Below are 13,359 nucleotides of genomic sequence, written 5' to 3'. Positions count from 1 at the left end.
ACCTTTGATGGAGTACTTGTAATGGTACAAACTGGGTATGTTTTTGGGGCCGGTTTAGTTTGGCACTCATAACATTCTGTCTGGCCTTTAACATGCACAGTAACCTGTATACAGAAAATCAAGATTGCACAATGGATGAATTTTATACCATCATTTGTGGCCTCTAAATAGAAAATGTACATTGAACAACAAATTAGAAGCAGAGACCAAACTAAGAATAATGGGTGAAACAGAAATTTATACATTAAAAGATTTGAAAACTCAGGGACAATGGAACATAAATGTATATTAAAAGATTTGAAACTCAAAGACAATGACATATAAAAACAGATACCATCCATTGAAGGAAACAAGGGGAGAATTAGTATTTCACATCAATCAACATTAAAAAAGGCAGCATTCACAACAGCTATGCATGTAGATTATGTTAGCAATCAAAAATGCAGAAGGATGAATAAATGTATAAATACTTCATTAACAGTCCCAACAGATGTCTGATTTAACAAATTGAAATTCAAGACACCAATCATTAAAAACAATGAATTTGTAAAAATGTTATTCAAGATATAACCAAAGCAATTTTCCCACTATAATTTTTTTTTCAACCCTAAGGTCTTAAAAACTACTTCTGTGACTTAGTTTTTCATCCCACAACTGGCAGCACCATTCACCAACTTTGTAGTCTTTTATTTGCTCATTTCATTCATCCCTTCTAGATATGCTTGTTTAACTCCACCTTCAAGCATCTTGATTCTCAAAATAGGTTTCTTCTGCCAAGAAGATTTTCCTTTTCAACATAATGCTTCTTCCCTCAAAGAAGGACCATCGCAAGAGCATTTAAAAGTCATGTTATAGGACTGTCAAAACTTAGTCATTCAAATTGAATCCTTATAATGCAAATGTCATTGATCATATTTGTTTTCACAGAACCAAGGACTGCAGCAGATTTTCAACCAAATTTCAATCAGCACTCCACTTTTTCATAAAAAATATCTACTTTATGGCTATACTTTTGTGGATGCATTTCGAGGGATTTTTCCAATTAACAAATGAATGTATTGGTGTTCCTGCAGTCCAAATATCCCTCTCCAAAACCGTTTTACATCAAAATGCCATTCTTGATAAAAAATAAAACAAGAGCTATTATAATGCCTAAAGTCCTCAAAGATGCTCCTCAAGTGCTGCTTGTTCAATATTTATTTTTGAAGCAGCATCTTTAAATTTACTTATGCTTTATATTAGATTCCATTCTAACACATTAAAGCTTATGTTTGTTGACTGGTTCCTATTATAAAGTTTTAGGTATGTGTTCTTACTATGTCCATATAGAATGGAAAGAGAATCAGTTTCCTAACAGCTGCATAAAATAAATTTATTTGGAAAGGAAGTTATTGGACTTTTTCTATTTGAAGGCATAAATGTATTCAATGCTTTGGTGGGCACATATTGAGGCTTCTATCCATTTAAAATGGGAAAGTCCCTATCTCCCTCCCCTCTAGAGTTGCTCCACATGAAAATGTGACACTTTGTACTGAACTCATTTTTTCTACTTTCAACCCATTCCACACTACATAAATTAAGACCTTAAACTAACATTTGCATCTCCTTTGTGCCCACAAAGTGAAGAGCCCAATATACTCAGCTCCAATTGAACACATTAAACAATATTATTAGGTATAGTACTCACTTATCCTTTCATATAAACTAGAAAGATATTAAGAACAAATACATAATATAACAGATTAAACAATTATCCAATTGCATGTCGATAAACAAAGAGATAAACGTGCTAAAGATGAGATTCAAAAACAAATATTTGGTAACTTCAAAAACGCCACTCTATATATAAAAATTGAACAGACAGCACCTAAGGAGCATCTTTGGAACTTGATGAACAGACCTTGCTTACTATATTATGGGCTTTAAGCCGCCATAGGATTTCTACATCACTGAGTTGTAAGAATTGACAAAGAGAGCAGCATCAATTGTATACTTGAAACACAAAGATTTTACAGTGCTTTTTCAGGCTAATATTTTACAAGGTGGGCTCTGGAATTTAAATCAGGCTGGTTTATTTATGAAAACCTCGAATACTGGTTTTGACCCTAGAGAATACTCACGATGGGCTGCTGCAGATATCTTCCCTTTATAAATTCTACTTTGATTTTGAACTATCTTTGGATTCCATTGGGGACATGCTCAAGAATATGTGAGAAGTTCCAATCTTAAAACTCCCAAAAGGACTATAGTGATTTGCAGAAACCTCTGCCTAATAAAAAGATGTGTGAATTTCAAATTATGTTTGAACCAATCGCTGATTACAAGTGCATACTTTTTGAGTGCCAATTCCATTCTGAGAGTGACCAACTTGCATGATCTTCTCTGAATGCTGCCCACACCCAATATCTTTTAAAGGTAGCTAAGGAAGATACCTTTCAATGTATCTCTTCCAAAATCATTCTCTCTCTAAACAATTTCAGTGCAGGAAACAATAACAAGATGCCTTTGAAAAAGGTTTCTCATTCAGAATCCAAAGTGTCATTTGCATTAATTTGAGATAAACTAGCTTGTAACTTCAGCAATTTGGCGCAAATGCCGCAAGACAAACCACTTAATATACAAATTTCATTCTATATTTGACCAAATATATGATCACTGGCTCTACACTTTAGGAGAACCAAGCAATTAAAACTGATCGTCATGTGTATTTATCAGTAAGTCATGCTGTTATCCTTCTGCTTGAATATCCACATTCAAAGAACCAGATCTATAAGATGGCAAATTTCTCCAAGAGCAATCCTTCTAAAATAAAAAGTAATCAGCATGCATTGCAGTCTTCCACCTTGCGTCTGTCTTGCCTGGATGTTAGGAGAGCTACTAGGACGATTACCCTACTTCCTGTAGAATTGTACAGATTGACATGCTTCTAACTTCAACACGGACTATATCCTTGTTCTATCCACAAGTTGTCAATTCCAAGCCCAGTAAAACCAGGCCTCAACATTTCACTTATCCTATCAAAACCTATTAGTTTATTCGAGAGTACACACCCCAGAAGAAGGTGTAGTTGTTTGTAATTTCATCATATCTAGATTTGCAACTTTTTATTCAAGATAGGACTCAAGAGAGGATTTCAAGTTAAGGAGAGTCTGTCAAAAAGAGCCATCAGGCATACAGTCTGATGACTACCATCACTCCTAACATCCACCATATCGGCTGCTGGAATTAACTGTTCTTGTTGCACACTGGTTGGTGAATAAAGAACTTGCGGAATTGGCTCAGGGTCTCATCTTTGCAACTCAAATCCACATACCGTTTTGTTCCCAAAACTGTCATCAGTAACCATCATCATCATATTTGATGTCACCATCAAGGCTGCTTGAGTCAACTTTTCTTGTTGCAAATCAAGTGGTGAATAAAGAACTTACAGAAATGGGGCAGAGTCCCTTCTTTGCAACTCAAATTCACATACCATATGGTTCCTAATACTGTCATCAGTGACTATAACACCACCATCTCAAATGCTTTCCTCACTGCTACCATTGCATCATCACTAATGTGATCCACCAGAAGCCCCATCTGCAACACATCAACCATGAAATTCTCTTCCTTCCCTTCAGGACCCTCCAATATTTCAACATCCGTGCTATGCATTTGATCTAGCCTAACCATTAGAGGGGGTTATCTACACCCATTTTTAATCCACATTCCCTTCCTGTACCTGTATTTACAAATAAGCTTATTTATCAGTCAATCCATAACTGCCCTTTAGATTCTCAATCAATTTCCTATGCATTCCATGGTTATCACTTTTTGGAGGGTCTACCAGGTCAAGATGTAATGATTCTTTCCACAATCCAAACTAAAATAAAAATATTTACAACACATGCATTTCAAGAATATTATTATTCATCTGGATCATATAACTTCGCAAAGTAGAAAAGGAAAAACTTGAAAGGAAATATCTCTGTTGTAGACTTACAGGAACAGCTCAAGCTCTGAGATCAGTCACTACCAACTGGTGAAGACAGCCAATCTTCCAGATAAACTGCTACAGCATTCTGAATATCTGATTTTCATCCGACTGAAATTATTATTTTCAACCCTTTACAAAGAAAGAGGGCTGAAGAGAGAATAGAAGTCTGCTTGCAGTTATCTTCTCTAATTATTCAATCGCCTTCAGTTGCAATATGCTTAGTTGAAATTCTAACTGCCAGTTAACTATTTGCTACTTCAACAAAGTTCTCAACTAGACTGCTACATTTCAGCTTCCACTCAAGTCTCTTGTCTGAGATAGACTTATTATCCTGCTGACCAATTTCTTTCTAAAACTATCTATTTATATCCTAGGATGGAACCCTAATTACTTTATTTATTTATTTTTCTAGTTTACTCCCCTAGATGGGCTTATTTTATAGGATGAAACCAATTGCCCACAAAATAACTAACCAAACTGTAACTTCACCAATGAAGTCAGTAGGTATTCTTCTCTCCCCTTGGAAGACACCCAAATTCCACTTTTTATTCCACAGTAGCCACAGTACTTCTGTTTATAAGCCACAATTTATGTACATTTTGGTTAACGGTACCTAATATACCAGTCCATATGTCTTCACAAACCAACCTTATCGCTCTCTTCCAATACTATTTACCCAATATACAGTCAATGAAAAGACGGTGGATAAATTTAGAACACTCACATACAGGAGTCTTGCACATTCATTCTTCATTTCCTTAATATTTCCCAAACAGCTCATCTCTACCAGAGCAACAGCCACCTGATGCAATATATTTTTGCTTCAAGGCAAGAAGCTAAAATTACCATAAACCATAGGGACCATGTGGTTGGAGGACCATAAACATTCCATTTTGTATTCAACCTGTTGCTAAAATCAGAATAGGAGGCCAACTTGTTATACAGTTCTCTTAAAGATATAAAAAATCTGGAGGACTTGTAACCACTCAAATTTTTCCAGATTGTATTATCAAATAAAGACATTAAAGGACCAGATTACAATTGCTCTTTTTTACCCAGCTAAGGTTTTTGAAAAAAGCTTCAAGCTTCCATTTTTAACCATCATGTTGCAGATTCAGCAATACACAATAATGCAGGAGCACCTTGGGAAATTGAGCAATCGGTATCAATCAAAAAACATATTTGTTTCTATTTAATTTGTTGGCTCTAAATAAATTGGGAAATTCAAATTCAAATCACTTTCCCTCTCAAATTGGTGCCAAAAAATGTGGAAGACTCCATTTGCCACCTAAGGTTTTGTTGTCACATGGGACCCTCAACCCTTCCCGACACCCTAACCTCTCCAATGGTGCTCTCACTAACAGTTCAGGCTTGTGGTGCAGTGACAGCCAGTCTATGTTAACAAAATTGGCGACTCTGCTGGGGAGGGTTCGACTCCCACGGGTGACAGCTAACTCGCCTCATGGTCAACTGTGTCCAGTACGGACCTCTCAGCTCGGGGGGCTAGACTATTGTAATGTGTTTCCCTCAACCCTTCCCAACACCCGAACCTCTCCGGTGGTGCTCTCACTAAGAGTTTGAGCTTTTGGTGCAGTGGCAGACGGTCTGTGTTAACAAGTTATGACTTGCAATCAAAACACTGGTTTGCATAGTTGTTTCAAATCAGAATAGAAGGCCAACTTGTTATACAGTTCTCTTAAAAAAATAAAAAATCTGGAGGACTTGTAACCACTCAAATTTCTCCAGATTGTATTATCAAATAAAGACATTAAAGGACCACATTGCAATTGCTCTTTTTTCCCCAGCTAAGGTTTTTGAGAAAAGCTTTAAGCTTCCATTTTGAACCATCATGTTGCAGATTCAGCAATACCCAATAATGCAGGAGCACCTTGGGAAATTGAGCAATCAGTATCAATCAAAAAACATATTTGTTTCTATTTAATTTGTTGGCTCTAAATAAATTGGGAAATTCAAATTCAAATCACTTTCCCTCTCATACTGGTGCCAAAAAATGTGGAAGACTCCATTTGCCACCTAAGGTTTTGTTGTCGCATGGGACCCTCAACCCTTCCCGACACCCTAACCTCTCTGATGGTGCTCTCACTAACAGTTCAAGCTTTTGGTGCAGTGACAGCCAGTCTATGTTAACAAAATTGGTGACTCTGCTGGGGAGGGTTCAACTCCCATGGGTGACAGCTAACTCGCCTCGTGGTCAACTGTGTCCAGTACGGACCTCTCAGCTCGGGGGGGCTAGACTATTGTCATGTGTTTCCCTCAACCCTTCCCAACACCCTAACCTCTCCGGTGGTGCTCTCACTAAGAGTTTGAGCTTTTGGTGCAGTGGCAGACGGTCTGTGTTAACAAGTTATGACTTGCAATCAAAACACTGGTTTGCATAGTTGACATTAGAGTGAGTTGCAATTTGCATGTGCAACGTTTTGTTTCCATGCTTAGATTCCCAAACGTTGCATGCAGATGCAGGAGTTGAAACAAAGAGAAATCTTTGCATGTCAATTGAGTTTTGCATTCCAACAATTTATTGCTAGATTGTGGGAACCTTGTTTGAGTCTCACATGTCAAATTTGACTATTCTTGACAATGGCGCCACTCGAGTCTTAGTTTTGGAGTTCCACTCCTAATTAATCCCTCAACTTTGGTATCAAGCACCACATTGACGGAGGAGCTCTTTCTTTCTCTCTTTATCTTTCTTCAAAACTACTTCTTGGAAATCTTCTCACTTTGGAGCTACATTGAAGAAATTGATAAAAGGAGAAGTGGAGAACAAGTTTGAGATAGCTTCCCATATGTTTTCTCACAGGTTGAAAGTGGGAGATGCTAATTTTAGATCAGACTGTTAAATATAGATAGCAATAACAGAAAACCAATACAAGGAACACAAAAGACACCAGAATACCTTGGGAAAACCTCCCTCTTGGAGGTGAAAAACCCAGCAATTAATATCAGATCTTATTATGCAATAATCAGTAAGTATCTTTACAAGTCTGCTTCAACACTTGAAGCACTTAGAACAGCAGTATATGCACAGTAGAGTGATGATTTCCAAACTAGGGCACAGCAGTGCAATTGACTTATCTGCTATAAGCACTGTTCGCTGATAATGAAGTGGATTAGCTGCCTCTGAATGAATTCACTGTGCTTGAAGATGATCGCTGCTCCTAAAGGTAGTTAGCTGTCCTTGGAAGTTGATTCGCTGTCCTTAGAAGTATTCGCTGACCTTGGGTGATAGTTCGCTGATCACTGCTGAAGGAGATTGCTGAATGAAGAATGTATCCGCTGATTGTGTTCGATACAATGATTTAGACTTTGTATATATATGTGTCTTAGCCTTCCAATTCACCCTAGGTCGGCTGACAAGAAGAGCAATTTAATTACAATATATTGATTTAGGTTTCAACACGTTTCAATACAAGTTATGATTATTGCATATAAATCGTGACTAAGGCCAATAGGCCAATTAGTCACATACACGTGCTAGGTCGGCCCTAGAAGGCATCCGACCTAGCTATAACATCACAGGTTGGAAGCTGAAGGGTGGAGTTTTGGCTCATCTAAGAGGAGCAACATTGGGCTACAGAGTCCAACATCATTCATAGTTGTATATTTTCCCATAATGTTGGTTTTATGTCTTGTGTCACTTGGGAAGGTTGTAGATCTATTTTAGATCAGTCTTGTAAGGGGAGATGTTGCTCAGATTCTCCCATGAAAATTTGTGTATTCATGTTCCATCTTTGAAATAAAATCAGCATATTTCCTCATGTATGAAGTTCATAGTTGATCTACAAAATCAGTGAGTTTCAAAACCTTTGAAATCTGATCGGTTGCTATTTTAAATCAACAAATAAAAGTCTTGAAGAGATGGCTGTGGTGTAATAATTCAGTAGAATATATTCTTGAATATCCCTCTAAGTCATATCCATACAAGAGCTTGATTACCTTAAGTATGAATAGCTAGTTTTCCAAATTTTCCTGCTCAATGTTGATCTCTTGATCTTGTTTTGAAAATCATTTTGTAATCATGCCTTAACCCCTTATAAGTGTCCTGATGAAGTTTTGTGAGATGTTGCAGCAAGAGAGAGTTCGTCATTCAGTTGATTTCTTACTCTTGACTGAACCATCCAATAAGCAAGCAGGACAAAACACTAATAAAATACAGAAAAACTATGTCATTTTGCCAGGGGCACAACTCCATCGTGGATCTTAATTCAAAACCATTTGATGCATCAAATAGATTAGAATGTGAACAACATGATGAAAGGGTTTAGAAATCTATCAGCATGGTTTGAGCAACAAAAACAATTCAAATATAGAAAAAGGCCTGCAAATCACAAAATACAAAAGAAAAAACTAGAAATTTACGAAAAACTAAAAATTTGTATTTTGATGAGTTTCATCACATAAAGTCCCTCTCAACTTCCTGCGGGTAACATGGTTCTTGTGTCTTTTCTGATTCCAGGGAAAATTGCTTTATTTTCTATTTTTAAACCATCCACTACTATTCAAAATAGTTATGAAATAATTTCCATATATATGTAAAAATCGGTGCTATAGCTTCAATATTCATAAATGTGTAAATTACTCTTATTTGCATTAAAGCCTCTACTTCTACCTTCCATGACCATTATCTTTGTTGGGGCAAACCCTGATCATCGAAGTTACACAAGTCATCAAAAAAATTCTATGAAGGATTTAATCACTAGTGCAAGCAAACGACATTCCAATAATTTTAAACCTAAATTCCTCACTATTAATTTCAATTTCCATTGACATTGAATTCCTCTCTACCAATTTCAATTTCCATTGGCAGATTATGACATATTTCTAAGATAAGACTGACCTCTTCATTTAACGTGTTCAATCCTCTATTCTCAAGCATAACCCCCAAATTGTAGAGCTCTGCCCACCGTTTTGCATCTCCAAACAATTGCCCCTACATATCCCTCTTTCTGATGTGCTTTAAAACCACTTCTATAGGTTTATTAACTGAATGACTTTCTTTAGTGTTCTCCCTATTTTTTCCATCTCTTTTCTCCTCGTCAAAATGACTACCCTAACCATTACCTCTTATCAGTATAATCCAATGCTTTTCCCTTATTAAAGTTGATAAATTGATTTTTGAGGTTAAACAAGCTAAGATAAGTTTATTCCTCCTCCCATTAAAGAGAGTTTATGTGATTTAAAGCTAAATACATGTTTTCCTACCATTAAAGAACAAACACACAACAAAGCCTAGAACTACTTTACCGGCTTAAACCAATGACAGGATTTAACTTAGCACAAAATTTAAGACCATGATACCATGCAATGTGACCCAAGCAACCTGCAGGTAGCATCAAAATACTCATCAGTAATACTCAAGCTCTTTGGATTGCATGCATCACTAAAGGAGAAGCTTAAAGCAGCTCTAATAGCAGAAGACCCTTGACCTTCCACATGTTGGGAAAGATCCCAATGTAACTGATAACTAATCATCGAAAACCTTAAGACTATGTGCTCCAACTGACAATTATGTTGATATTAAAAATCAATTAGAAAATATTATGAAAGAACATTAGATCTTACACAAATTGCATACACATGAGACAAGGATTTGTATGAGAAACCCTTTCAGGAAAAAACCCAGCAGCAGAGGAGAATTAACAATTGTATTAATATAGAAAATCAGAATCCAAAAACAATTAGTCGCCTTAGACAAGGATTTGTATGAGAAACCCTTTCAGGAAAAAACCCAGCAGCAGAGGAGAATTAACAATTGTATTAATATAGCAAATCAGAATCCAAAAACAATTAGTCGCCTTACAGCCTTCCTCAATCTACAAACTTCAATGTACAACCTCAAACACATTTACAAAACATCATCACACCATCAAATCATCAAGGGTCAACCTATTCCATCTATGCCATGAACCAGATGTAACCCTAAATTGTTAGCTTGGAAGCCCAAAGGACTCAACACTCTCAACCATTTGTGGAATACCATCACATAACCATACCATGACATAAACATGCCACATGTCAATCCGACAAGACTTTCTAGATAGCAAACCGATTCATCTATATAGATAACTCTGAAATGACTTAGTCATTAGTTGATCAAACATCCATAATAGTCAATACGCCTTCTTGTAGTACCACTAAGACCACACCATGGCTTGCAATAACAAAGACAACACTTTTGACAATCTATTGAACACCTACCTATACTCTAATATTGCCTCAGTCACAAGGTTTGACTTCGAATTAGAGTTTGGCAACAATAAAATTCGGATGAAGTTCGGCAAGGATAAAAAATTTGGAAAAAAATTGCTTTATATAAATTTGAATTTTTTTAAATATTAAAGAGTAAATTTATTAAATTATCAAAATAATTTAACATTGCTAAATAGCATTGAAATAATATTATAAAATATAATAAATTGAATAAAATGATCAAATTTATTATTTCTTAAAATAAAATACTATTATATTAAATTGAAAATTAGTATAGATAGTTATATTTATAGATTAAAATAATTAAAAATAAAACAATGTTTAATTAAATTTTTGATACATTATAATAAATTTAAAAACCATTATAATATAATTGTGTTTAAAATTTTAAGTTATTAATATATAAATAATAAACATGTTAAATATTATATATTAAATAATAAATATATTATAAGCTCGGAAACTCCATCACGACCTTATAATATATTTATATTATTTAACATTTATACACAGCGCTAGGGTTCATAAAATTTCCTCAGCGGGCTGGGCTTTGACAACTACATAATCTAGTATCGCTTCTGAATGCATTATTTGTGACGGTTTTCATCGGCTTGATGGATAGGCTCAAGGCGCCTTATATGATAATCCAGGGGGCTCCATAATGTGGATGGATTGTTAGGGAAAGTATATTAAATCCCACATGCACATTATGTAATCTACAATGATGATTAAGATAACTAGTAGGAAAGATCAATTTTATATCTAACATGATTGAGGAGTCTCAATCAGGATCTAATTGGTATATGATATCTCTATTTCATTTCTTACTTTACTTGGGATTGTGATTTTAGGGCAAAAACTAGAGCATTAACAAAAGGGGACATTACAACCCACCGTCATCAAATTTTTGGTGTCCCTAAAAACCTCTCCCCCCATCCCAAAAACTTGAAGAAACACTACTTTTCTAGTCTATGATCAAACTTGTTAATAAGAACTAGCAAGACCCAAACTTTCTCAATCAAAAACTTTATGTAGGTGAATAGCAATCCAAAGTTTCAACACCACAACCAATGAAAGAGATCCAAGCTTATTCATTCAAATTCAAAAAATCACTAATTTTCAATGACAAAATCCCTAATTCATTTGTATATCTTTCTTCATCTAAAGAGCTCACACATATCACAAAGAGAACTTTTTAACACTAATAAATTCCAACAATGAATAAATTCATTTTTCAATCTACTCAATAAGTTCATAAGACATACTTAACAAATTCCATTCACAAAGCCAATAATTATGAAAACAGAATATTCATAATAGCTTTTGCATTTTGTAATGTGACGCTACAGAAAGGAGTTTTCAATTCTCTTTCAAGCATAGATAGCCTCCACCAACACTGCAACCCCAAGTCTCTCAAAACCAATTAATTACACATTTGGAAAAATCTTCCCTAAAGATATAATTATCCATCATCTACAATGAAAAGGTTAAATGTTGCATATAAATAAGAAGAGTTCTAATACCGCAAAACCGAAAAAAACACTTAAAAGAGAAATGCAATAAGAAGGAATTACTACCAAATAGCATAATTGCCCTTGCAAAATAAATGATATGATATTAAATTGTTTATATTGTACGACATTGAATACCTGTCCCAAATACCCAGTCGTGCCACTTTCTACCAATGGAACTTCTGTAGCCAAACAAAGCCTATTGACATGTCTCCGTGCATCCAGGTTATCCAGCCCATTTAACACCACATTGAACTGCTTGAAAAAATCCACATTGAATTCAGGATCCTTCACATTTGCATGATATGCAACTATGTTCATGTCTGGCTTGAATTTCAGTATTGCTTCCCTTGCAACCTGGCACATAATGTCCAATGAAAATGATCGGTACCAGAAAAATGACACAAGCCAAAAAACTATCAAGATAGCAGAACCATTAAACATTGAGCTTCTTTGACTCGGAGAAGCTAAATAAAGCAACATTGAACCCTTGCCTTGGCTTTGGATTGCCCCACATGCACTTTCCGGAACAAGAATTGCCTGTTCAAGTTACTAACTTCAATTGTGTCCATGTCAATCTGCAAGAACGAAATAAGAAATAAGAAAAAAAGACCCTGTCAATGTCTTTGAAAGATTGTAAGTGACATATATTCATAACTACCAAAGAAAGTTGCAATTCTATGTGAACAAATGAGAACTTATGATGGCCCGTCCTCCATGTCATACAAAAATAAAACCTAAGGAACATCTTATCAGAAATATTACTGTCTGCAACAGCAGATTGCTACAGTATTGTAAGTTTAGTTAAAGTGAATTATAAGTAGAATAGGAGATGAACAATGGATACCTCTATCCTTGTCCATGAGGTAGATAGAAGACACTTTTTACAAAACATACTTTCTAAGTTTACCCGTATGTAGCATCTGAGCCAGAAATCTTAAGAACCAAGGATCTGGATTCAAAATGGACAGGATGAAGTCAAAATTTATGTGAACCATTATGCCATGAATGATGACAGAATGTAAGCTAACTGATTTGAGTATGGGTAGACACTACAGCTTTGAAGCCCTGGGATATGATACTCCGATATCCTAGGCATATCTTGTTTTGACAAAAATTCTGGTGTGCCATCTTCATATCTAAATATGCCAGATGAATTAGACAAGGGTACCTTGAGGCATCCAGGCACTTAGACTGGGAGAATAGATGGACATAAATGCTTTCTCTTGAAAGGCCCTTGTGTCTTGATTTTAAGATAAGCTTTTGCTAAATTATTGAGCATCTCTTTGGCAGACAAAAAAATATGATTTTGCCTAAACTTTAAAGCAAACTGATGGTGATAGCAACGTGAATAAAAAGTGATTTCATAACAATTAACAATTAACAGGAACATGCAAAGATATAACTGTTTGAATATATGAAAAAAACATTTTTTAGGTGTCTATATTAAAAATCAACATTTCAAAATTTGCTATAAACAGGTTATTTAAACTTAATGGTCGCCACTCCATCTACACCAATGATTACCATACACCAGCAATCACCTGATATCAAACAAATTTCAGGGGAACCAGGACACCAAAAATTAGTCCTGTGATGCAATTATGAAAGAGAGAGATTAGAGAGAAAATATTGTAAAATAGT

The 13,359-nt window shown here is 35.4% G+C and overlaps 1 protein-coding gene across 2 annotated transcripts in view; it reads right to left on the bottom strand.

Annotated features, from left to right (window-relative positions):
* The window catches only part of LOC131034485 (SUMO-activating enzyme subunit 2), a 101,763-nt gene that overhangs the window by 55,248 nt on the left and 33,156 nt on the right, over nt 1–13,359 (bottom strand). For both annotated transcript variants that reach the window (XM_059211347.1, XM_057965992.2), the window contains 3 exons: nt 12,210–12,293; nt 11,854–12,072; nt 3–104 (listed from right to left, as the gene is read on the bottom strand). In XM_059211347.1, the coding sequence (XP_059067330.1) occupies nt 3–104; nt 11,854–12,072; nt 12,210–12,293 (405 nt within the window). The remainder of the gene's footprint in view (nt 1–2; nt 105–11,853; nt 12,073–12,209; nt 12,294–13,359) is intronic.

Source organism: Cryptomeria japonica, chromosome 9 (assembly GCF_030272615.1).
Source record: "Cryptomeria japonica chromosome 9, Sugi_1.0, whole genome shotgun sequence".
Classification (NCBI taxonomy): domain Eukaryota; kingdom Viridiplantae; phylum Streptophyta; class Pinopsida; order Cupressales; family Cupressaceae; genus Cryptomeria; species Cryptomeria japonica.
The sequence above is the reverse complement of the archived record's forward strand: the minus strand, read 5'-3'. Positions and strand labels throughout refer to the sequence as shown.